Genomic DNA, 25,006 nt, shown 5'->3' on the forward strand with positions numbered 1-25,006 from the left:
CCAGGAGCTGCAAGAATCTTGGCTTGACCTCCAAATGGGCAGATTAGGGTGCAAGGGGAACAATCAGGGTAGGTCAGGATGAACCTGGAAATCTGCAAAGAAAAGTCCACTTGATATGGGCAAAAGCTGTAGGCAAGAGGGGCAAAGGAGAAAGGAGCACAGGTGGGTGTAAGGCAGACGAATAGTAGTCTAGCAGTGGGCATGCAGGGTGGGCTTGGGCATGCGTGGCGTGGCAGGGCAGAGTGAGCTTGCATTTGTTGAATGATACTATTGACCTCAGAGCACTGTGTGTGTATGGGTTATCTGAGTCGATCTTTGAAGAAATCACAGGTGCTAATTAGCGTCACCCTCACCTGACTCTCCAGAAAAGGAAACAGAGATCCAGAGAAGTAACTTGGTCAGAGTCAGACAGCAGCTAGAAGTGATGTGGGTGGGCCTTGGACTCCAGTTCTGAGGAGCCTCCTAGCCCATGGCCTCTCCTCTCCAGAACAGCACTCAGGGTGCAGCAGACATTGGGCATAGTAAGTTTAGTAAGTTTCATCAGCGCAAAATGTGGAATGAGTTTCCTTGTTAAACTGACAAACTGACACAAAATTCCTGCTCTCCAATCTTTTTTTTTTTTTTTGAGACAGAGTTTCACTCTTGTTGCCCAGGCTGGAGTGCAATGGTGCGATCTTGGCTCACCGCAACCTCTGCCTCCTGGGTACAAGCGATTCTCCTGCCTCAGCCTCCCGAGTAGCTGGGATTACAGGCATGCGCCACCATGCCTGGCTAGTTTTGCATTTTTAGTAGAGATGGGGTTTCTCTATGTTGGTTAGGCTGGGCTAGAACTCCCGACCTCAGGTGATCCACCTCAGCCTCCCAAAGTGCTGGGACTACAGGCGTGAGCCACCGCGCCCGGCCCCAATCTGTTTATATTTTATAGTTGATAAATTAACTAAAAATAGGAAAGTCCATAATCCCACCATTTAAAACACCAAGCAGCTTCTCCTGTATCATGTCTCATTTTACAAAGCTACATTCACAGCATCAGTACCATTTGTTGTTGTGTTTTTAAGTATTTTCAGTGTTCCAACAACAATTTCATATTTATTGTTTGGGAGTTGAATAACATTTTATTGATTTGATATACTATAAGATAGTTTTTAAGGTTTGGGGTTATTATAGAAAATATTGCAATGAATAGTTCCTTACAAATATATTTCTGCTTCTCTTAAAGCAAAAATCCCACAGAAGGAGCGACAAGATTGAAGGCTATAACCATCTTTTTGCCCCTTGCACACATTGGCACATAGCTGTCCAAAAGGCTTGTGCTAATTTGAAAGCCAAACAACAGTAAACAAGAAAACAATTTCCCTACATAATCTCAGTTGTACAAGGTATTCTCTTTAATCTTTAGTACCTGTTAAGTTGATAGCTCAAAGTTGCTGCAGTTTTTATTTTTTTAAAGTTCGAGCAAAGATGAATGTATTTTCATGTCTTCGCTCACTCAACATTTTCCCTTGTGTAGATTTTTTTTGTCATCTATTAAAGTTTTGAGATTTTCCTCTTTCATTTCTTTTTCTATGTGAACTGCAAAGAGAAGAAACTAGAATGAAAACTGTGCCTCTAGCTGTGTCTGTTACTTAGGCTTTTTTTTTTTTTTTTTTTTTTTTTACAGCCTCTTTCAGACTGATGCCTTTGTTTGTAAACCTCACCTTACTCTGAAATAATTGGTGTAGATCAAAAGAAGTAGAGGGATGCGTGCAGAGTGATCAGCTGATAACCATTTTTCCTTTCATTTACCCAACATAGTCGCTTTCACATTAGAGAGATCACACGCAAGGTTTATTTTCTCCTGATAGGCAGCCCGCTCCATTTTGGTGGGAAGATGGGAGGGGAAAACCTTATCTTCAGAGAGGAATGGAAATCAATGAAAAGAACTGTCTGTTTGCTCTAAGGAATGGAGTGGAATATAGTGGGGAAGGGAGGCGGAGAAGGGATATTTGTTTTTCCTTAAGTGGTTATAATTAAAACTTTCCACCCAATTGCTCTGTGAACCGGAAAAAGTATTTGTGAAGTTGTGTGTGTGTTTTGTAGAACATCACAAAGGAGCCTTGCAGCCCTCTGATTAGAAAACTTGCTCTCCAGCGGCACCTTGTGGGAAGTGAGTTATCCTGCAAGTTGGATATTTAGTTTTAGGATTAAACTAAATAGCCTCTAGTAGTTGTGCACTTCCTACCCATTACCTACTTCCCCTCCTAAAACAGCAAGGAATTTGTGAAGAATTATGTCAGCGATTGAATGTATGTGTAACAGTCCCTAGACTGTAAGCTGTATCTCCATGTACATATTCCAGAGTTGTGTATCAAACTAAGTAGCTGTATTGATTGTTAATGTTGTTTCATTAAAGTAATCTGTGGAATTTTGAAGACCACTCATTCAAGAAAGCACTAATTTATGGCTTTAAATTTTTATTTTCAAGGTGGAAACAAGTTAACGAACCAGAATTTTCGTCTGAATTGGGCATGGATCTCCTTTGAAAAGGAATATTACCTGATCAATGAGGACTCCAAATTTCTAGATGTTGTTCTTAAACGTAGAGGTTACTTGGGAGAAACTTCTTTTATAAGTAAGTTTAATTTTTTATTTCTGTCTTAGAATTTTATTTTTCTAGCAAAGGTTTATAATTCTACAGTGATTAAAGTGTCAGTTTAGTTCACTTAGAGCTTAAAGTTAAAATTTAAAAGTTCTCTAACTACTAAAGAAACAAGCAACAGGTTTGTGTCAAGGTACTTATCTCTTCAAGCCTTCTGTGTACATATGATCTTTTTCTGGTATAAAAATTGGCAGGAACACTAATCAGTTACGAAATAAAAATAAATGTCACTAGATCTTAGAATGAGCTTAGGCAAATCTGTAATTTACCCATAAGATAAAAGTTTTCTGAAACATGAGTATCGTGACCTTTCTTTGTAACAACAGTAAATTGTTAAATACTAATGATTTTCTTCTGCTTTACTTCGTTTAAATAAAACTAAGAGTCAGAAGCAAACGAATGAAACCTTTTTTCAACTCCAATTCAAGTTCATATTTGTTTTGTTTTGTTTTGTTTTGTTTTGTTTTGTTTTGTTTGAGATGGAGTCTCACTCTGTTGCCGAGGCTGGAGTGCAGTGGTGTGATCTCAGCTCACTGCAAGCTCCGCCTCCCAGGTTCACGCCATTCTCCTGCCTCAGCCTCCCGAGTAGCTGGGACTACAGGCGCCCGCCACCATACCCAGCTAATTTTTTGTATTTTTAGTAGAGACGGGGTTTCACCGTGTTAGCCAGGATAGTCTCAATCTCCTGACCTCGTGATCTGCCCACCTCGGCCTCCCAAAGTGCTGGGATTACAGGCGTGAGCCACCGCGCCCGGCCTCAAGTTCATATTTGATTTTCATAGAAGCATAAAATAAAGTTGGCAGTATATTGGTACTTTTAAGCAGCAATATGATTGGCACAAAATATTTAATATGTTGATTAAAATGGCAGCACCTGAAGCAACTATATTGTTTTTGGTACCATATATTTTATAGACATCTAGACCAATGGAATTTGCATGGGATAAAAAGAGATTTCATTGAGTGAGATTATCAACTAAGGTGGGAATCTAGGAAAATGTTGGCAAAGTAAAAAGTTAGTAAACCTATGCTTGTCTCCAAATGATTATTTTGAAATTTTACTGGGTCCATGAACTTCAAGATCCTCAAAGAGTAGACCTCTATGCACAGAAATACACACCCCTGCCACCCTCAACATCCCTCCCCGACACCCACACACACCCCGCTGTAATTTTGCTGCAGCCAGAACCCCACCACTCTTTTTGATTTCCCCTGACATGTTTTGATTCTGAATATTAATTACTCCTTACTTTTAAAATTCTTTTTTTTTCCTTTTAACTTTAGAAGACCAGGTTTTCACACTACACTTTCCCTGTCTTTGAGGTTGCTCTGGTTGCAGGGGGGCTGGTCTCCCCGCGGCCTCACCCCCAGCCTCTGCTTCCATCTTCATTTTGCATGAGCCTCCACCTGGCCGTGCTTCTCATGCTTTGTATTTAGCCTAGGATATTCCGAGCACTCTCACTGCACTCTCTTTTAGGGACATATTCTCTGTGCACATGTGCACATCCTGTCTTATCATCAGGGAGTGATTCGTCTTAACTCTGCTTTGTACTTGAACATATAGCAAATAAATCATGGGGAAAATGATAACTAAAAAACAGAGCACCTTACCGATTATTAAGAATAGGTTTATCTATTTTTTACCTGAGTTCCCACTCCTGGTGAGTTTATTTAATTTTTCACTCACAACAGGCCCCTGGATAGCATTGGGAAAGTTAACAGTAGAAAAAGATTGTAAAATATTTTTTTTGCCTTTTTTTTTTCTCCACTGCCTCTTTTTTCTTAAGTTGGATGCCAAAATGTCAAACAAGAGCTCTTTTTGTTGTTATTTTTTTCAATGCACTATTATTTTCTACGAATTTGGGGTTAACAGCAGTTCTACAAAGGCTCATAGGCTTTACTTGGTTCACTTCACATGGTTACTTAGTAACCTGGGGTGATAGAAAGTTGGGAAGCCTTCTGTGTGTGGCCCACATCCTTCAGTCATTGAAGATGATAACGGAATTCATGCTAGGACCTGAAATGGAAACCAGATTAAAATGAAGGGTAGCCTCATACAAGTTTTACAATGAATACGTTGCTTATAACTGTGCCCATACAACCTCTGCTTTTATTTATGGACTTTTAGAATGAGATAGATTGCATTATAGCAAAAGACAGAGTATCGCTTGAGTACAGCTAAGAAACCATGAATTACTGAAATTTGTAGATGTATATTCTCAAAGATTATTATTCATTTTATAACCACTAAAACTACTAATAAACTAGATATGTATTTATATTCCACATTAGTATATGCATTTCAAAGCTCTTATAGCTACCAGTTATTGAATATTTATTAAAGGCAAGGTACTTCATACATACATTAAGCACTTTATCTGTCTCTTTTACACCTTACATCCATCCTTTATTCCCTGACTCAACAAATATTTTATTGAGTACTCATTACATACCAGGGGCTGTGTTAGGTAGTGAACTATGAAGAAACAATGATAGCTAATGTTTATTGAGTTATTTGCCGGGCCTGCTTCCCAATACCCTACCTAGGTCAACTCCATGAGGAGAGTACCATGAGGTGAGGAAATAGAGAGGCTGTGACATGTTTAAAGTTAGCCAGCTAGTAAGGGGCAGAGCTGAGATTGGGCAAAAGGCCCGTGCTCTTGATCACTGCACCATAGTGCTTTGTAAATCCTCCACTGAGATAAGTTAATAACTTGCCTACAATCCCACAACTGTTATATGGCCTGGATGGGATATAAAATCTATTCTCTCCTTCCACAAACACCCTGTTTAACCACTTTGTTATTTTTCTATGTCAGAGGAAAAGATCCAATTGCAGTTTCATTTAATAACAAAAGTGAAAAATTATAGGTGTTTTTAGCAGCAACAATTGGGATATGGTATTGCAACTCATTTAATATCAGATGGTATTGCAACTCATTTAATATTAGATGGCTTGACTATCATGTAGGAAGGAGGACTAGTTGGAACTAGCAGACATTCATTGTATCACACTTACTCAATTTTTGTTTTTAACTCCCTTTTGAAACTCCAAAGAAAACAAGTAATGCATTGCTGATGAAAGAAAACAAAGCAGAAAAGTGAGCAGTAGCTATCAGAGGCAAACTAACAGATTTTGCTGGTCATGCCACTGGGGATAGATGGGTCAGTGAGCAGCATGTGTTCTGGAACCTCAGAGAGAATGATTCCTTTCATCAACATCTTGGCAGTGAATTGTAGTGGATCCAAGAGGTGTTGACAACCAACTCTGTGTGCACAAGGAACCAGAGAGCTATCAGGAAGTCTACAGCATTCAACAAGATATGCAGCCCTGCAATTCCTGGTTCTGTGCCCTTTTTTCTCTTGCCATTAAATGAATCATGTTTTACCTGCTACTGTAAAAGAAAAATATGATGCAATATTTATGTCAGTTATTGTTCTGAGATCTGTAAGACAGAAATATTTTTAATAAAATCTTTTTTATCTTCACTTTAAGATTAAAATAACAGTCATTGATATATTCCTATATATAAATACATATTCAAATGACTCTTATATAAGCACTACGAAGGCAAGAGTTTTTGTCTATTTTGTTCTCTGATACAGCCCCAGCACATGGAATAGAGCCTGGCATGGAATAAGTACTCAATGAATATTTGTGGTTGAATGGATCTTATTTAGTTCAGTTTCATTTCTAGTTTGAAGAACAAAAGGAATTGTTCAAAAATATAATTTTTAACTAAATGCAAAATCTTCCAAATAACTTATTTTCAAGATTTAAAAAATCTAAGTCACAAGACTTTATTTTTCCCTCTTTTATTTATTTATTTATGCATTTATGTATTTTTAATTTTTGAGGCAGGGTCTCACTCACCCAGGCTGGAGCACAGTGGCATAATGACAACTCACTACAGTCTTGACCTCCTAGGGCTCAGGTGATCCTCCCACCTCAGCCTCCCCAGTAGCAAGGACTACAGGCATGCGCCACCACACCCAGCTAATTTTTGTCTTTTTTGTAGAGATGGGGTTTCACCATGTTTCCCAGGATGGTCTGGAACTCCTGGGCTCAAGTGATCCACCCACCTCGCCCTTCCAGACTGCTGGGATGATAAACCTGAGCCACCATGCCCAGCCTTATTTTTCCCTCTTTTACATCTGTCTGTCTTACCCACTTCTCTGAAAATGCTCAGGTTTAGAGAAATATATTTGAAAATTATTCTATTAACTTGACTCATTAAGAGGTTCTGGTTCTGCATTTAAGGATATAGAAGTCCAAGTACCATTGCCGTTTTATAATTTTTCTATGACATTGAATGTTTTCACTGCTTTTGGATAATGTACCCTATGGTTTGAGTACCTGGCATGGTAATAATGGAGATCATCTTGCGATGTAGTTAGAGACCCAGAGATCCTTCAACCTTCCCAGCTAACTGAAATTGACCTTGAATGAACTACCAGAGTAAGCCAAGCATACTGCTCATAATAACCATATATATTTAGCTCTCCAATTCTGTTTATTTAATTTCATGGAATTCTGGGGTGTTCCAGAAAGAAAAATTTTGCAGTGACCATGTTGAAAAACACTGAATTACATTTTTTAAAGGATCTTAGTTCCATTAAGTGCTTAGAGAATACTATCACTTTTTATTATTCCACTTGGCCATTTATGACTTAGATTGTGAGTCAGAGAATTCTTTCATGGAAGAGTTTCTTATTGGCTTATATTTTATAGTTAGAGAATGTTTCTTATTTTTTTTAATAATATCCAGGAACACATGCAAAAGTAAATGCGAAGAGTTTTAAGATTGTATAACTTGTAGGAGTAAGGATATTGAACAATGTGAATATACATTTACTTGGTCTTGTTTGACAAGAAGTTCTAATCCAAATGTAGCTTAAAGCATATATAGCAAAACCATAATTGAGGCAAAAGCAGAACAGAATCACAAACTACCCAACACCTACAGTGAAACACTTTCGTCATCAGACCCATTCCCAATTTTCCATTTCATGAGGTCAAAGCAGGATCAACTTTGCTTTTCAGGATAAAATGACATGCAAAAAGTTAACAAGGAAAATCTTAATAATCCAAGCGAAAATGAAACTAAGAAAATGATATTATGTTTTTGTGAAGGTATTGGCACAAGAGACGGAACTGCAGAAAAAGACAAAGACTTCAAGGGCAAAGCACAGAAACAAGTGCAGTTCAACCCAGGCCAGACCAGGGCCACATGGCGAGTGCGGATCCTGAGTGATGGGGAGCATGAGCAGTCTGAAACCTTTCAGGTGGTACTCTCAGAGCCCGTGCTGGCTGCCTTGGAATTCCCCACAGTCGCCACTGTTGAGATCGTTGATCCAGGAGATGGTAAGAGCCATCGTCAACTGGTTTATGTTGTTGCTGTTGGGCTGCTATGACAAAATACCTTGTGGGGGTATAGCTTATAGTTTTAAATTCAATGTTTGAAATTTCCATAGAGAGAACCTTCTAGATTAATGATTCATTATTCTCAGATGTGTTGACAGGAAAATGGAAACTAAAAAGTAATGAAAGAATGCTATATATGTATAATATGTATAATATATAAATATTTATATATTATATATAAATTGTATTAATAGATTTTATGTATATATAAACATAATTATATTTTCCAGCTAGTACAATTTTCATATTACCAGAAAATCTTTTATTTTATATATATAAATTATTTACATATTTTATATAATTTTATATATAAATTATTTACATATTTATATGTAATTTTATATATATACACATATGTATAAAATCGTTTGTAAAGACATGGTCTTGCTATGCTGCCCAGGCTGGTCTCAAACTTCTGGCCTCGAGCTATCCTCCCAACTCAGCCTCCCAAAGCACTGGGATTACAGGTATGAGACACTGTGTCCAGCCAGGGATGCTATATTTTTTCCAAGTAAATGAACTACCCATAGAATTACCAACATGTTCTTCCTGTTATTATAATTCTATCATTTAATATTGCTCATGTCATTTTTATTGAATTAATTCATCACTTTTTGGAGTCCTTTAAATGTCTTAACATATCTTCGAAACAAACGGTTTGAGAATGAGATCATTCTTGAATTAATGTGTTCCCCATATTACTTTTAATTATTCAAGATTTCTTTATATATTTACCAGCCAAAATTTTTTATTTGGCCATATGTTTCCACATTTGTGGCATAATACCCACCCCACCCACCCCCATTTTGTAGTGAACACAGTGTTTTGAATCATTGCTGTTAATTTCTATCAGATTACATTTTCTTGTCAATGCACACCTTGGCTGATGCTGGTAAAAGTGAACCTTAATGCTTTTGTGTGTAATTTGACCTTTTTATTCCCCGTCATACTTCTACAGTCCTGGCTTGTCTTGATCTAGTCAGAAAGTTTTAAAAAGAAAAAAAAAGAAAAAGAAAAAAGATTGAATAGCTTTTTGAGGGCTGGCATTTATACAAACCCTATAGAAACATCTAAAGCTAGGATCCTGTCAGAAGCCAGACATGACTTTCTTTTAAACTTCCAGCCTACTTTATTTTGTCAATCAGAAAACTCTTAAATGGTTTGCAAAGATACAATCTACAGAGTACATGAAATGGAGACCTGTGTGGAAATCCCTGTGTTAAAAGACTAAGCATAATTAAAGAAAGTGAATAAGAAAACTGGAGCTCTGACATCATTTGTTTAACAACTCTGCCTTTAGTTAAATATGAAGTTCAATTATGTTTGTAATTTTCATTAAAGAATAGTTAGCATTTACTTACATTTAATTTTATCTGCATTATCCAGAGATAAATAACTAAACTTTCTTTTGGTCCTGAACTTTGCACATATGCTTGAAAAATAAAGCTTTTCTCTTTTAAACAAGCCCAGGACAGCTTCAATACATATAAATTGACTCGTTAGTTAAAACTGGAAGCCATTTTTTGGTATTTTATTTCCCAACTAGTACAATTGCCATATTACCTGAAGAAATAAGACACTTGAATTCATTTCTGCCTTCCTATTTATAAGCTCAGAGTGACACTCTGCACCCATGATATATCTAAGCAGTAGGATATTAAAAACAAAACAAAACACATACGCACACCCCACATACACAGCCCCCCACTTATATAATCTTTTCTTAGTGTAGGCTATACCAAATGAAACTTTGCCATAATTTCATTTCATGTATTGATCATCTAAGTTGTTTCAGAATTTTATAGATAAAATTCAGCCGTGTTTATTTCAAGTCGTGAAAATCCGTGGATAACTGATAAGTCTTCCGTAATGCTTGGTATGCTCTGTGCCTTGTTGAAGACCATTGGTCTTGAAACCCAACTCTATTTCTAGTCGTATGACCTGAAATAAAACAGCTTTTAATAAAATTTAGTTTCCTAATGCACAAAATAAGAAAAAGTAATAATTATCATGTTACAGCATTCCCATGAAAGAGTTCTATAAAACATAAAGCAGAATGCAAATTCTTATTTCTAACATCATAAATCTAATGTTAGATTTCATTTTAAGAAATTGAGTAATTTTTTTCCCTTACAAAGGATCACTTTTCCCACCATTTAAAAACTTTGTTTCCTTTTGTACTCTCTCTCCAGCTCTTTGCATATAAATTCACCTGCCCTAGGAGCCGTTATGCCTACAAGCTCTCCCTCTGCATATTCATTCTAGGACATGTTATGATGTTTTGTTTTCAAAATTAAAACAAATTTAAAAATTAAAATTTTACATTAAAAATTTATCCAGCTCATATTTGTGCTGGGTACAGCACTATATATTGGGAATGCAAAGATAATAGCATAGAATCTCTGCTGTCAAAGACCATAGGGGATGGGAAAGAGAGCCCTTTAACTTATCACAGCAGAATGTGATGTGATAAAACAAGGTATGAAGAGTATTGGGATGTTTAGAAGAAGGAATAACCAACTCGGCTTTATTTTAGGCTGGGAACTGGTTTTACTTATTAGCAAGTTTATGTAAACATATGTAAGTCTATGCTTTTCTCAATACTTTATAATGGTAACGACTGAAATTCATTGAGCAGTTACTATGCAACAGACAGTGTGTTTATTAGCACATTATATACGTTCTCTCATTCAGTCCCTTGTAAACATATGAACCATTTTAGGCATTTTACTTGATGTTTACAGGAGGCTTTCAATTTTATATTTGGCAAGTTTTGGAACATTAGTTCCAAAATTATATGACAAAAAGAACTTTCTTTTTTTCTCTCTCTTTTTTTTTTATTTTAGACGGAGTTTTGCTCTCGCTGCCCAGGCTGGAGTGCAGTGGCGCGATCTTGTCTCACTGCAACCTTCGCCTCCTGGGTTCAAGCAATTCTCCTGTCTCATCCTCCTGAGTAGCCTGGATTACGGGCGCTTGCCACCACGCCCGGCTAATTTTTGTATTTTTAGCAGAGACGGGGTTTCACCACGTTGGCCAGGCTGGTCTGGAACTCCTGACCTCAGGTGATCTGCCCGCCTCGGCCTTCCAAAGTGCTGGGATTACAGGGGTGAGCCACCGCGCCCAGCCCAGAACTTTTTAACGCACACACAGACACGTATACATGTATTGGCTTCTCACATTTTATAATTATGGTCTTACAATGCCATGTATCCATATATTTTTTAAATTATATAGTTGTTATATAGGTGAAGATTTTAAATGACTATGTATTTTATTTAATACATCAGTGTCTACATCACTGAAAAAGTATCACATACAGTTATATGCTTTCTTATTTCTTTAACCTGGTCCAATACTCAGTGCCCTCATGGATGTACTGTAATACCTCACCCCCTGCCCCCATGCCTCCAAGTGTCTGTGTCTCTGGTTGGGAACCATGGCTCTGCGATCAATAGAGCTGACCCTCATGTAAAGAGTGAGTTCAGTCACTCATTGAGATTGATTCTACAGTCTCCCCCACACCCCCTTTTTTTTTTGAGATGGTATCTCACTCTGTTGCCCAGGCTTGAGCGCAGTGGAGCTATCATAGCTTGCTGCATCCCCAAACTCCTGGGCTCAGGCAAAGCTCCCACCTCAGCTTTCCAAGCACCTAGTATTAGAAGTACACACCACCATGCCCAGATAAGTGTTTCTTTGTTTTGTTGTTGTTTGTTTGTTTTTTCGGTTGGTTGTTTTTTTTTGTAGAGACAAGAGTCTCACTATGTTGCCCAGGCTGGTCTTGAACTCCTGGCCTCAAGTGGTCCTCCTTGGCCTCCCAAAATGTTGAGATTACAGGCATCAGCCACCACACACAGCCTCTTCTTGCTTTTAACATGCGCATAGAAAGTTCCAACTGGGAAGGGTTTAAAGTTCATGAAACATTTAACTCATTTTCTGGATGAGGAATCTGAGAAATAGAGCTTTGAAAACTTACCTCATTTAAACCTTATGTTTATAACTCTGTGATTTATATATCAATTTACAAAGATCTCTGAGGGTCAAGGAATTTACTTTCCCCAAGTCACCCAGCTAATAAGTGCCAGAGGCGGTATTTAAAAAAATATATATATATATAAAATATATAATAAAACTAAACAATATATATTCAAATATATATATTGTTTCCCCCTCTAGAGCTCTTCTTTCCCCTGAGTTGTGGTCTTCTATCGTTTTACATGGTTAGAAAAGAAGTACTATCCCAAATCCTAATTAATCAGTGAACTTATCACTGTGACATTGTTTTACTTATCTTGTATATGAAAACAACACAGTAATTTCTTCCCGTCTTATGCTCTTCTCTTTTCTCTTTCTATTATATATTAAGCCTCAAATTTATTATATAGGTGAATAAAACTAAGCATTCTAAGAAAATAATCAAGACCAATTCAGCTCCTGCATAATGTATCTGTATATTCAACAAATGCTTATTAAATATCTACTCTATGCCAGGAATGCTGCTAGGATCTAGGTAGTAGAGAAGAAGGCACATTAACCCTTGAAGTTAATCATATAATTAGGTGATTGCATTCCCCTAGATTGTTACAATTAACAATATAGAATGCTACGTGCTCTGATAAAAGAGCAACTAGAGCCCATAGAAGGAGTATCTATGGAGTATCCAGTCTTGAGAGAGAAGGAAAGGCTTCTAGGATAAAGATTCTTAACCTCCGTGTGTTAAGTTACTAAGCTGTCAGAAATTACACTATCTTTCCTTGCTCTTTAAAGCATATAGATATTAGTTAATGTTAAACATTTCCATTTTTGTTAAGGGAAAATATACAAGAGCTAAAACTTCTTATTTTATATAAAGATCCCATTCTTTTTTGACTTAGTAATTTCTAGCCAGAGTAAATGGAGTTCTATATACATTTATTGGGAGAAAACAACCTCAAATATAGAGGTATTTGAATACAGATACTTAGCACAGGTACCTAAAGCCTGTAATAGTTTATGTAATTATTTAGTTTGTACACTTGAAATGTCTGCCAACTTCTGATAGAAACGGAGTCATTCTGATATTTCCATGATACCAAAATATGGCCAGGAACCAGTGGATTAAATATTTGATCTCTGTAATCATTTCTGGTGGGCCCATGGCAGGTTAATGCCATATAATATTTAATAGAGAATAAACACATTATTTTAAAGGAATGTAGAACTTAACATTAAAGGTTAAAAACCTAATATTAATGAGTACAAAGAAAAGACAAAAATCTTTATTCTGAATGAGCCAAACCGATTTCATATGATAGAATTCAGATGACATAGGCTGACTACAATATGAAACTCAAACATTCATTCTTATTTTTGAAATTCTACACATTGTCAGTGTTGACATAAGGAGGTCACTGGCTAGCTGATATTTTGAGGTGAATGTGCCAAAATTCAAGGTCCAGAATTAATGAAACGATAGTACACTGCAGATGATGACACAGAAATGATAAAGCAGGCATGAGAGAGCTTCAACTTCAGTGAGAGTCAAACCGTTTTTTAAAAAGAAACTATCAGTGTGAAGCATAGGTCGTCATCTTAAGGCAAACAAAAAATTTCAAACACTTGCTAAAAGTATAGCACATAGCTTCTGACACTGAGTATTGGATAAGAAAAAAAGGTGCAAAACAAAACTTGTGTCATGAAAAACTTTCTGGAAGTTTCTCCATTTACAAAACAAAAACACTTAATAATTCAAACAAAGATTACCGCAAGATTCACTTTATTTACTTATTTATTTAGAGACAGAGTCTCACTCTGTCACCCAGGCTGGAGTGAAGTGGCACAATCTTGGCTCACTGCAGCCTCCGCCTCCCCAGTTAAAGTGATTCACCTGCCTCAGCCTCCCAAGTAGCTGGGATTACAGGTGTGCACCACCATACCCAGCTAATTTTTGTATTTTTAGTAGAAACGGGGTTTCACCATGTTGGCCAGGCTGGTCTCGAACTCCTGACCTCAAGTGATCCGCCTGCCTCGGCCTCCCAAAGTGCTGGGACTATAGGTGTGAGCCACCACACCTTGCCCCAAAGATTCACTTTAACCAACACATTTGTATAGTAGTACCAAAGGATAATTTTTGGACCTCATGCTATCTTGATGTGAACTCGTAGCACTTATTATCATGTGGTTTGGGTATGTTTACATTACTTTATTTCTTTTTCAAGACCCTGTAAAAATTAGTCTATATTACTATGTCTGTCTTAGAGTAAAACAAACAAACCATAGAAATGTAAGAAAGCTGTCCAAGTTCAAATAGATCAATGACAGACTCTGCTGTATTCAATGCCACTTGTTGGCCAGTCTGAGGGCACCATAGTGGCCTGAAAATGCACTGGAATCTGGAATGTCTTCTGAGTTGTTTTTGAATGTGCCAAATTTCTTAAAGGCAAGGAACCATCAGTGCCTTCATCCATGTACTCTATTTTCTTTTCCTTTCTTGTTCTATTATAGCAGATTTTTAGAAGCTATTTTGTTCTATCATTGTTTAGCAGAGTCTGTTTATTTTTTATCCTCTGTAGAATATAATTGAGAGAAGGGACAAAATGTACATTCTCTTTGAAATGAAGCTACAACTACTTTATGTCTGAGAACAGAGAAATCAATTTTGCCTATGTTGTAGCACAGTCAAAACCCAAAAATGAAAACTGCAGTTACAAATTGCAGTACTCATTACAATATAGTCACATGGACTAATAAAGAATGCATTCACTTTACTCTTTCTTTCAAAATAAAGGGTAATTAAATCAATCTGGAAGTATAAAAGTAACACATGTTCATTGTCAAAAATGAGTACAAGATGTTAATAATGGTGGAAAATGAGAGGGAGTGAAGGGATATATGGGAACCATATGCACTTTCCATTCATTTGTTTCTAAATCTAAAACTGCTAAAAAGAAAAAAAAAAAACCAGAGGTCTATTCACTTAATTTCCAAAAGTCATTTGCAGCCTTACCACTTGAGAGTAACCATTGTTAACATTTGAGAGTACGACCCTGCAGTCATTTTTTTCTATGAGAGTTGACTATTTCTATAATGTAGCCCTTAACTTTGTCTCTCAGTGAACACCTTCACAAAGACAGCAGCAGTTCCAATCCAGTGTGTTAATGGGATTTGACATGTGTACTTTTATATTATGATATACATATATTATATTCCATATACATACTAATATACTGTATACTTTATATACTTCTTCATAATACTTGTGAAGATTTATTAATATGCATATTGTACATATATTATAAAATTATACATACTTTTTAAATTGTGTATGTATACAATCATATATATATAATTTCTATGAAAATACTGGATTTTAAAAAGAATTCTCAAAATATTTGTTTCTAACTTCGTTTTTTCTGATTCTACTGCAATGGCCATCTCTCTGCCTTAGCAGTACTTCGTATTGCTCTCTTATCATCTCAATTTAGCCTTTTGTTTTTCTCTGGTGTAAGTGATGCTCCCACTCCTGGCTAACCTGAGCAGTTTTCTCTTAGGCAGTAATGTGTAGTGGTTACGAGCCTGGGCAGGCTCTGACATGGAGTTTCTGGGTTGAAATCCCAGCATCGCCACCTACCAACCTAACTTTCAGCTGCTCACTTAACATACGTGTGCCTCAGAGGTAAAGTGAGTCATAATAATTCTTACCTCAAAGGTTGTTGCAAGGATAAAACTAGCCAATCATGTGAAGTGTTTAGAATGGAGCTTAGCAAATAATGAGAACTCCATGCCTACTAGCTAAGAATTTTTAAGGGTAGTCTACAAATGCCACTTTTAGGAATTTTGCACTTAAAACTCTATGCTTACTTGAAGCAGCCTACATAGACACTTCCATTGTATTTATAACGTGAAGTTGAAAAGGAATGTTAACAGAAAAGTCTATCAGGGAAGCCTTTCTTTGTCTCTGTGATACCCTTTTCCAGTTTTTCCCACAGCCTACATATTTCTGTTAGAAGTTAGGTCAACAGAAGACCTAAACTTGATACTGGGCCTATTTACTCTGTCAGATTGACTGTAGGAGTGAATTCCAGAGTGAAGGGCACAGCCCAGACACTCAGTTTTCTTTTTTATTCCTAATTCAAACTTACTGGCACTGGCAAGAAGTCCTGGCTTGTTTAATCAAACCTGCATGGGTCATAAGGCCTAGGAAGAATCAAAACTCAGGTGCTTGAGCTTTAAATCTTTAAAAAGATTATTAAATTAAAATCCCATGCATGGACCACTTCTGAATAACTTATTTGAAAAGAAAACCCTGGCCAGTATAGATTAGAAGTATAGAATGAATATTATGAATAATCAACCCTGTCTTAGTCAGCTCAGGCTGCTGTAACAAAATGCCACAGACTGGGGTGGCTTAAACAACAGACATTTCTTTCTCACAGTTCTGGAGGCTGGAGAATCCAAGACTGGGGTGCCAGTAGATTTGGTTCCTGGTGAGGGGCCTCTTTCTGGCTTGGAAATGGCTACCTTCTCTCTGACTCTTCAAAAGACGTTTCCTTGGTGCATGCTCATGGAGAGAAAAATACCTCTGTCTTCTTCTTCTTGTAAGGACACTAATCCCATCCCGAGGGCCCCACCCTCATGACCTCACCAAAGTACTTCCCAAAGGCTGCATCTCCTAATACCACTGCCTTGGGGATTAGGGCTTCAACATATAATACAGGACGAACACAAACATTCAGCCCATAACAAACCCTAAAGAATGAGAATAGATGGACACATAGCGGGAAACAACATACACTGGGCATTTCAGAAGGTGGAGGGTGGGCGGAGGGAGAAGATCAGGAAAAATAACCAATGAGTACTAGGCTTAACACCTGGGTGATGAAATAATCTGTGCAGCAAGCCATGGTGGCACACATTTATCTATGTAGCAAACCTGTACTTGTACCCCTAAACTTAAAAAAAAAGTTAACAAAAACTCTAATAAATCAAACTTTCTGTAATATTTCATACTAATGCCACAGAGTCCATGACCTGAAGACTGCCAAAATCTAGGTGATACCGGAGCACATTTCCATAAGTTAATGAAAACAAACTCACTAAAACTAATTGAATATTTGACTTGAATTTTCAGTGATACTTGGTGTATTATTTGTACTCAAGTCTTATGATAATTTCTACATTGAAATTTTATATTTGGTAAAAACCTTACTTCATAATAGTAGGTGTAATTCTTGCTTTTACTAAAACTCGTCTTAAAAATAAGCCAGCATTCTCAGCAAACTAACACAGGAACAGAAAACCAGACACTGCATGTTCTCACTCATAAGTGGGAGTTAGACAATGAGAACACAGGGACACAGGGAGGGGAACAACACACACTGGGGCCTGTCGGGGGGTGGAGGGAAAGGGGAGGGAGAGCATTAGGACAAATACCTAATGCATGCAGGGCTTAAAACCTAGATGACAGGTTGATAGGTGCAGCAAACCACCATCGCCCATGTATACCTATTAACAAACCTACACGTTCTGCACTTGTATCCCAGAGCTTGAAATAAATTTTTTAAAAAAAGAATATTAAAAAAAAAAAGTACTCACTTGGGCAGGTCATATACTGAAATTGGAGTTAGCACGGCCCCTGTGCAAGGATGACAAGCAAATCTGTGAAGCGTTTCATATTTTTGCTGCCTGAGTGATGGTGAGGATGTCCCTAGCCACCAAGATTGCTGATACACAAGTAAAAAAATAAAAAGTAAAAACCAGCAAAGACATTTCTCTCCATGTCACTTGTTTCCATTTAAAGCAAAACTTCTTGAAATAAATGCCTATGCCTGGTGTCACCTGCTCCTCTCCTCACACACTCTCTTAAACCTACTTATTCAGGCTTTATTCCCCCTCTACTTCACTGGAACAGTTCTGGTGAAAATAACCAACTTTTGGTGACATCCATTTGCTAAATCTGATGATCACCTCTCAGTTCTTCACTCATGTGACATGTTAGCAGCTTTTGAAACAACCGTTCACTCCCCTTTCCTTGATATGCTTTTTGTAACTGGCTTCCGGGGCCCACACTCCTCTGGTTGTCTTCATCCCTAGGACTTTTTCTCAGCCTCATTTGCTCGGTTTTCTTTATCTCCCTGACTTCTAAGTGCCCCATGGTGAATCCCTAGATCCATTCTCTTCTTCATCTGTAATCCTCCCCTGTGTGATTTTATTTTGATTCGTGGCTCTACATACCATCAACATGTTCAGTTTAGTTTTCCATTCGGACCTCTCCACTGACATCCATGATTCTATACCCAAATGGCTAATTTGACATGTCAGCTTGGATATTTAAAAGGAACCTCAATTTTAATATGTTTAAAATGGAACTGTGGATTTCCGCTCCTAAATCTGATTCTCCTGAAGTCTTCCTCACCTGTATACCTAGCAATTTCATCTTTCCAGTTGGTCAAGACAGCAAAACTTGGAGTCATCCTTTATTCTTCTGTTTCTTGCGCATACCACACCTGGTCCATCAGAAAACTCAAATAGCTCTACCTTTATATTCTGGCATGCAGCCCTGTCATTCCACCTCCACTGCCACTGCCTGGTCCAAGCTTCTCTGATCGCTTGCCTGCATGGTTGCAAAATCTCCTGATCAGGCTCTTTACTTCAACTCTTAGACCTGGTGTCTCTTTATCTTACAGCAGTCACAACTTATGTTCTTAAAGTATGTCAGATTATGGAACCCTTCCCCCCATCTCCAAAGCCTTCTAATGATTTCATATTGAGAGATTGAATATGTAAAAAGCCAGTAGCCAGACCACACGTTAAAATACAACTCTGCAGCACAACCTACAGCAACCGGAAAGCCAAAGACAACTTTTTTGGCAATCAGCCTCCAGTGGTCAGGATCTGATGATGGCTTTCCTAATTTTTGTCTCCACTTTGAATTTTGGAACAACCAGACAGAACCATATATGCACCTCTAACCATAGGATACCCCACTTCTAGTTAATCCACTAGAGCTTCCCCATGCCAACAGCCTCCAATGAGGGCACACCTGAAGCCTTCCCTTTTTTCCACTATTAGGCATTCCTGCTTCTCTGCCTGTCTTTGAGTCTTTATCAAAACACAGGTGATAGTGGCTGATTCCATTGCTAAAGCAAGCTCTGAATAAACAGCACTTGCTTGTTCTCATCCCATCTGGTCTTTGTTTATTTCTATATCTTACTCTGAGTAGAAACCAAAGGTCTTCCAATAGTCTTGAAGGGCTCATGTGACCTGCCCACCACCCACCCCTTCACCACCTCTCTAGCCCTCATGTCTTAGGCTCTCCTTCTTGTCCAATTTGCTTCAAGCACAGTGGCCTCCTGGCTGTTCCTTGTACACACTTGGCACAACCTGCCCCAAGGCCTTTTTCACTTGTCCATCCATTTACCTGGAATTCTCTTAAGTTGTTCATATGGGACATTTTATTACTACCTTCCAATCTCAGCTCAAATGAGATTCTAATTCTACCAGAGACTTTTTTTTTCGACTTTCCTGTGTATCTTAGGCCCCTCTACTCACACCATGTCCAGCTGCAGCTTTCCCTGTCACCCTCAGCATATTTTATTTTATTCATGTAATTTGTTGCCCCTAATATACTACTTATTTTCTTGTATACATATTTTCTTCCTCCTCCCCACCCCTCAACTATAATAAAAACCCCATGAGGCCAAGGATTTTGTTACTTCTGTATCCCCTGCACAGTGTCTGGCAAGTCGATGTCACCCAATCAATATTTGATAAATAAATAATTAGTTACAAAATCTTATATTCACAGATTTCTTAAAATGGGGGCTTTTTAAAAATTAGTATGTCAGTCATAACTCCAGGAGAAAACAAATGGCACACTGAAAATGAGTAATTTAAGAAGAATTGAATCACATGACTATTTTAGAAAGGAGGGGGCAAAGATCTGTTAATACCTAGGCATGGTAAAATGCTTCGAGGCTAATGAGAGCAGCCCCGTCACCACCTCTAGGCACAGGACAGGAGAGGCTAGCTGAGCCCAGAGAGTGAGCTAGGCCCTAGGCCTTCCACAGGCACTCTAACCTTTTGTGGAGGGTGTGCAGCCAGCTCTGGAAACCCTGAGGGAAACCAAGGGAATAAACGCCTGGCCCACTCTGCTTTTGCCCTCCAAGTTCCTTCCTGTATTCCCCATTGGCCGACCCAACCAGGAGCCAGAATGTAAGGGAAACATTAGGCGTGGTTCCCATTTGTCAGCTCCTGGGGCACAGCGCAGGGTGAAGCAGAGTGGAGCATGGACCTCCAAGGCTGTATCTGCTGTTCCAGCAGTCTTTTATAATTTTTAAGTCATAAGGTTAACTGTTTTAAAAATAATCATGAAGTGTTTTCTGTGTGGGTGTGAGACTGTCTGTGAAACAAACTCCCAGTCAAATCCCAGAGTATCTGTTTGGGGTTTACAATGTCAAACCATTGTACTAAATGGTTGTTATTGTTTTACATGATAACTGCATTTTTTTAAACAATTTACTTTTGCCATTTTTATTATTTAGCATGCCCTTTGACTGTGTTAAAAAAGAATCATTGGTAATATTGTATATGTTATTCTGTCAGGAGTGAAAGGGAGCCACGGAAATATTCCTTATAGCTGATAAATAGATTTATCAATTCTAAGGGAACAGCTATTTTTTAAAATGTTGAACAATGTATTATTGTAACTTTAATCATGAATTGTCCAAAAAGAACTCACTTTGGATGAAAAGAACAGCAGAACAGACATTTCAAGATCTGAGTTCTAATCCTGACTTGGCCAGCCATTGACAAATAAGTTCAACTACACGAGCCTGAGTTTCCTCATCTGCAAAGTGGGAGATGGGACAAGATGACTTTTGAGGTCATTTCCACCTCTCAAGTTGTGCTCCATTGGAAGGTGTTAATGTGTGCCAAGAGAACAAAGTTAGATTTATAAAAACTGTGTCAGCATGACTTATTTACTTAGAAGAAAGCAATTACTAGAGATAAAAGCCATGTTGGGTTTTGTTTTTAGATTTCAGAATTCACTGGCCCAGAGCCTATATCACTTCTTTTCCCCTCTCCTTCCTCCCTTTCCTCCCACTATGTTATTCTAAAGAATATTCAAGGGGGAAAAATCAATCATTAGAGAAATTTTAATTCTGTATGATTGTTTCAGAGGTAAGAAGCTCAGACAAAAATAATGCCTGCAATTGTGTTTTCTCTTTAGAATCAACTGTATTTATTCTGCAGTCCAAATACTCCATTGAAGAAGATGTTGGTGAGCTGTTCATTCCCATCAGGAGGAGCGGAGATGTGAGCCAGGAGTTAATGGTGGTCTGTTATACCCAACAAGGTAGCTCGATTTGCCGAAAAACTAAGATAACCCCCAAAAGATATAAATAAGCCTTTTTAACATATTGGAGCCATAACATTTTACCATGAGGGGTATACTTTATTAATTTTCCATAGATACAGAAAAGGATTTATTTAGAAGTCTTTCTTCAGGATTTCACCTTTGATGAGTCCTCTTTCCGATTTCACTTGGTCACTTACTGCAATACTCAAGGCTTTTTGGATTGTAAGGAACTAAAGCCCACCCCAGCCTGCTCAAGTAGAAATGGGTTACTATAAAAAAAAAAAAAAAAAAAAAGAGGCAAAGTGATGCGTGCCCAAGGAAAAGAAACTAATTTAAAACCAGTTTGCAACTCATTTCAAAGAAATATCAAAATGGTTGTTTTGCTCATGAGCAAATATCCTATGGAAGGTGATTTTATATAATAAAAAATTAAAATTAATACATAATATTCACTAATATACTAAACACCTTTCTAGGAAATAAGTAGATTTTCTAAAAATGCAAAATCAAAAGTTATATATGCTGATATCAGAGTAGACTTTTGTTAAAATTTTCATTCGTGGGTATATGATTTGAAAGGCAGTACAGAAGAGTGATTAAAAGCCGACTTCAGAGGCCGGGCTCAGTGGCTCATGCCTGTAATCCCAGCACTTTGGGAGGCCGAGGCGGGCGGATCACGAGATCAGGAGTTCACGACCAGTCTGATCAACATGGTGAAACCCCGCCTCTACTAAAAATACAAAAATTAACTGGGCATGGTGGCGCGCACGCGCCTGTAATCTCAGCTACTCAGGAGGCTGAGGCAGAAGAGTTGCTTGAACCCAGGAGGCGGAGGTTGCAGCGAGCCAAGATCATGCCATTGCATTCCAGCCTGGGCAACAGAGCAAAACTCAGTCTCAAAAAAAAAGCTGACTTCAGGACCAGCCTTGGACTCCGGGGTCCAGACCAAGTGGTTCAACTTCTGAAAACCTCAGTTACCAAATGTGTAAAGCCGGGTGGAGTGGTTGAGAGGATTAAGGAGACAAGTATTTGAAGCACTTGGCACTTTGCCTGTGCATAGTAAGCTTTAGAATAGTAGGGGCTATTAATTTGTAACATTGTGTTGATCTAAAGTCCATTGACAGGAAAGTCAGGAGTGAACACTTGAAATGTAATATTCCTTATAGGTGTATAGGTTTGAGGTCACTCTCAAGTTGACTCATGATACTAGAACAGTACGTAGTTGCTATTGCAGTTCTAGGGGTGTTCATGTCTACTAACTGACCATTAAAATGCTGTGTATGAAAATAATTGTGTCTGGAAATATCTTTGTCTTATGTTCTACATGAAAATCTTTCAAATTCTCTCTGCTTCCAGGAACAGCAACTGGAACTGTGCCGACTTCTGTGTTGTCTTACTCTGATTACATATCCAGGCCTGAGGACCACACCAGTGTTGTCCGCTTTGACAAAGATGAACGGGAGAAACCGTGTCGGATAGTCATAATTGATGACTCTTTGTACGAGGAGGAGGAAACCTTCCATGTCCTTCTGAGCATGCCCATGGGGGGAAGAATCGGATCAGAGTTCCCAGGGGCTCAAGTTACAATCGTACCTGACAAAGATGATGGTGAGTACTAATTTACTTGAAAATTCTTTTTCCGGGAAGATCAACATCAGGAACAACTTTCTAGACAGAAAAAATGGGAATCGAAAACAATGATAATATACACATTTATTTTATGTTTGGTTTTTTCATATGATTAGGTTTCAAAGTTGGCTGCATCTGTCGGTTTGTCTTCCTTGATTTAATGTTTTTAAAGGGCAGAAGTCACAACTATGTGAGTTTTTTCCGCTGCGCAGTTTCTTTCACCATGCCCTGTACCATCAGGTGATCAAACTTTTGACATTTCATGGTGAAGAATGGAAATCTAATTTATTTCCTTCTTGGTTTTTTGTTTTGTTTTGCTTTTAAACCTGTCGGACAAGGCTGTTAAATGAATAACTAGTAAACGTAGGGAAAATTAAGTCCAACAAGCCACTCTGCCCCAAAACAGGAGGGAGAGAATATCCTAGATCATTCTTCCCCAGAGAAACTAAATTGCCATGAAGTAGAAATAGAGAAGGGAGCAAAAGGATCCTAATCTCCCCAGTTCAAGAAACAGTTTGTATTTTTTTGTGTGGATACAGAGAGCAAACGGAAATATTGTGAATACTCTTGTAAGTAAAGCAGAGAGCAGTAAACTGAGAGATGGGACACCCTAACCCTGGGCTGGTTTTCTTTCCCCCTTGAAATTTTCCTCCTCCTAGATGAAAGAGGAAGAAACTGGGGGATGAGTCTTTCAGTTTGGAAAGAAGCTGGAAGACAGTCAAAAGAGCAAACTGAGGAAGCTGAAAATAATCTACCAGGAAAGGTCTTTGATAGTTAAATGGCAAAGCATGTGAGAAGTGAAGGTGATAATGTGTCTTGTGAGGTTATACTCTGTGCCAGGCACGGTACTGGCTCCTCTGTACATTCTTTTAAAAAGACCTTTGCATAGGTTTATTGGATCTTTGTATTTCTTTGAATTGTCTATATACAAATTGATTTTCTTACTGATTTATAGTAGCTGTGAGAATAATAGGTATTTTACCTTTTACTGTATGTTGTTAAAATTTCTTCTAGTTTCTGCCATTTGTTTTTGGTTTATTTTGTTTTTCAAATTGACAAATAATTATGCATATTCGTAGGGTACATAATGATGTTTAGACACATATAAAATATAGTGGTCAGATCAGCATAATTAGCATGTCCATCATGTCAAACATGTATCATTTCTTTGTGTTGGGAATTATCAACATCCTTGTAGCTAGTTGAAGCTATGTAATGTATTATTGTTAACTAGAGTCACCCTACAGTGGTATAGAAAACCAGAGCTTGCTCCTCTTATCTAGCTGTAATTTTGTGTCCTTTAACTAATCTTCCCCCATATCCCCCATCTTTCCTCCCTTCCCAGCTTCTGCTACCTTTGTGTATCATTGTGCTTTATCATCCTAACAATTCTGTAGAATCCATAACAACATCTGTGTTTTTACTGAAAATGTTTGAAAACACGAAAAATTAGAAATTATTTTATCAAGAGGTATTGAAAGTCTTGATTCTACCTTAAATTTATATAGTACCCTATAAGTATAAGCTGCTCTAATATTTTTAACTGCTGCCTTAATTGATCAGTGTAATAAGAAGTTCTATTCTGATTTAAATAAAGTACGGAAATTTTATTTTAACTTTAATTTATCTTAAAGAAAGAGCAATATTTTGAATATCATTTCAAAAAAATCTAATAGCCCATGCTAAATGCCTATCTGCTCTTTAGATAATCTATCAATTGTTACAGGTAGAAAGAAGTAGGTTTAATTTAAAAAAAGAAAATGTAATTCATGTTTACTTTAGTTCAGTTTGTTTTTTTTGGCAAAAAAATCTTTCCTGTATGGATTGCTATGGGATGCACATGCAGAAAAAAACATAAAAGTACAGAAAAAAACATTTATTAAGTGCCACGCATTTTCACAAATGTATCTCTAAATCTACAAAATGAAAGATCATGCCATTATCCCTATTTTACAGATGACAAGACTGAGACTTAGAG

At 37.7% G+C, this 25,006-nt stretch overlaps 1 protein-coding gene and 1 pseudogene across 1 annotated transcript in view; both read left to right on the forward strand.

Moving 5' to 3' along the window:
• The window catches only part of FREM2 (FRAS1 related extracellular matrix 2), a 201,237-nt gene that overhangs the window by 74,316 nt on the left and 101,915 nt on the right, over positions 1 to 25,006 (forward strand). The window contains exons 3-6 of the mRNA XM_522664.9: positions 2,465 to 2,611; positions 7,773 to 8,003; positions 21,271 to 21,396; positions 22,756 to 23,007. Of these exons, the coding sequence (XP_522664.4) occupies positions 2,465 to 2,611; positions 7,773 to 8,003; positions 21,271 to 21,396; positions 22,756 to 23,007 (756 nt within the window). The remainder of the gene's footprint in view (positions 1 to 2,464; positions 2,612 to 7,772; positions 8,004 to 21,270; positions 21,397 to 22,755; positions 23,008 to 25,006) is intronic.
• LOC112205267 (U6 spliceosomal RNA) lies at positions 17,567 to 17,718 on the forward strand (annotated as a pseudogene).

This window comes from Pan troglodytes, chromosome 14 (genome assembly GCF_028858775.2).
Source record: "Pan troglodytes isolate AG18354 chromosome 14, NHGRI_mPanTro3-v2.0_pri, whole genome shotgun sequence".
NCBI classification, from domain to species: domain Eukaryota; kingdom Metazoa; phylum Chordata; class Mammalia; order Primates; family Hominidae; genus Pan; species Pan troglodytes.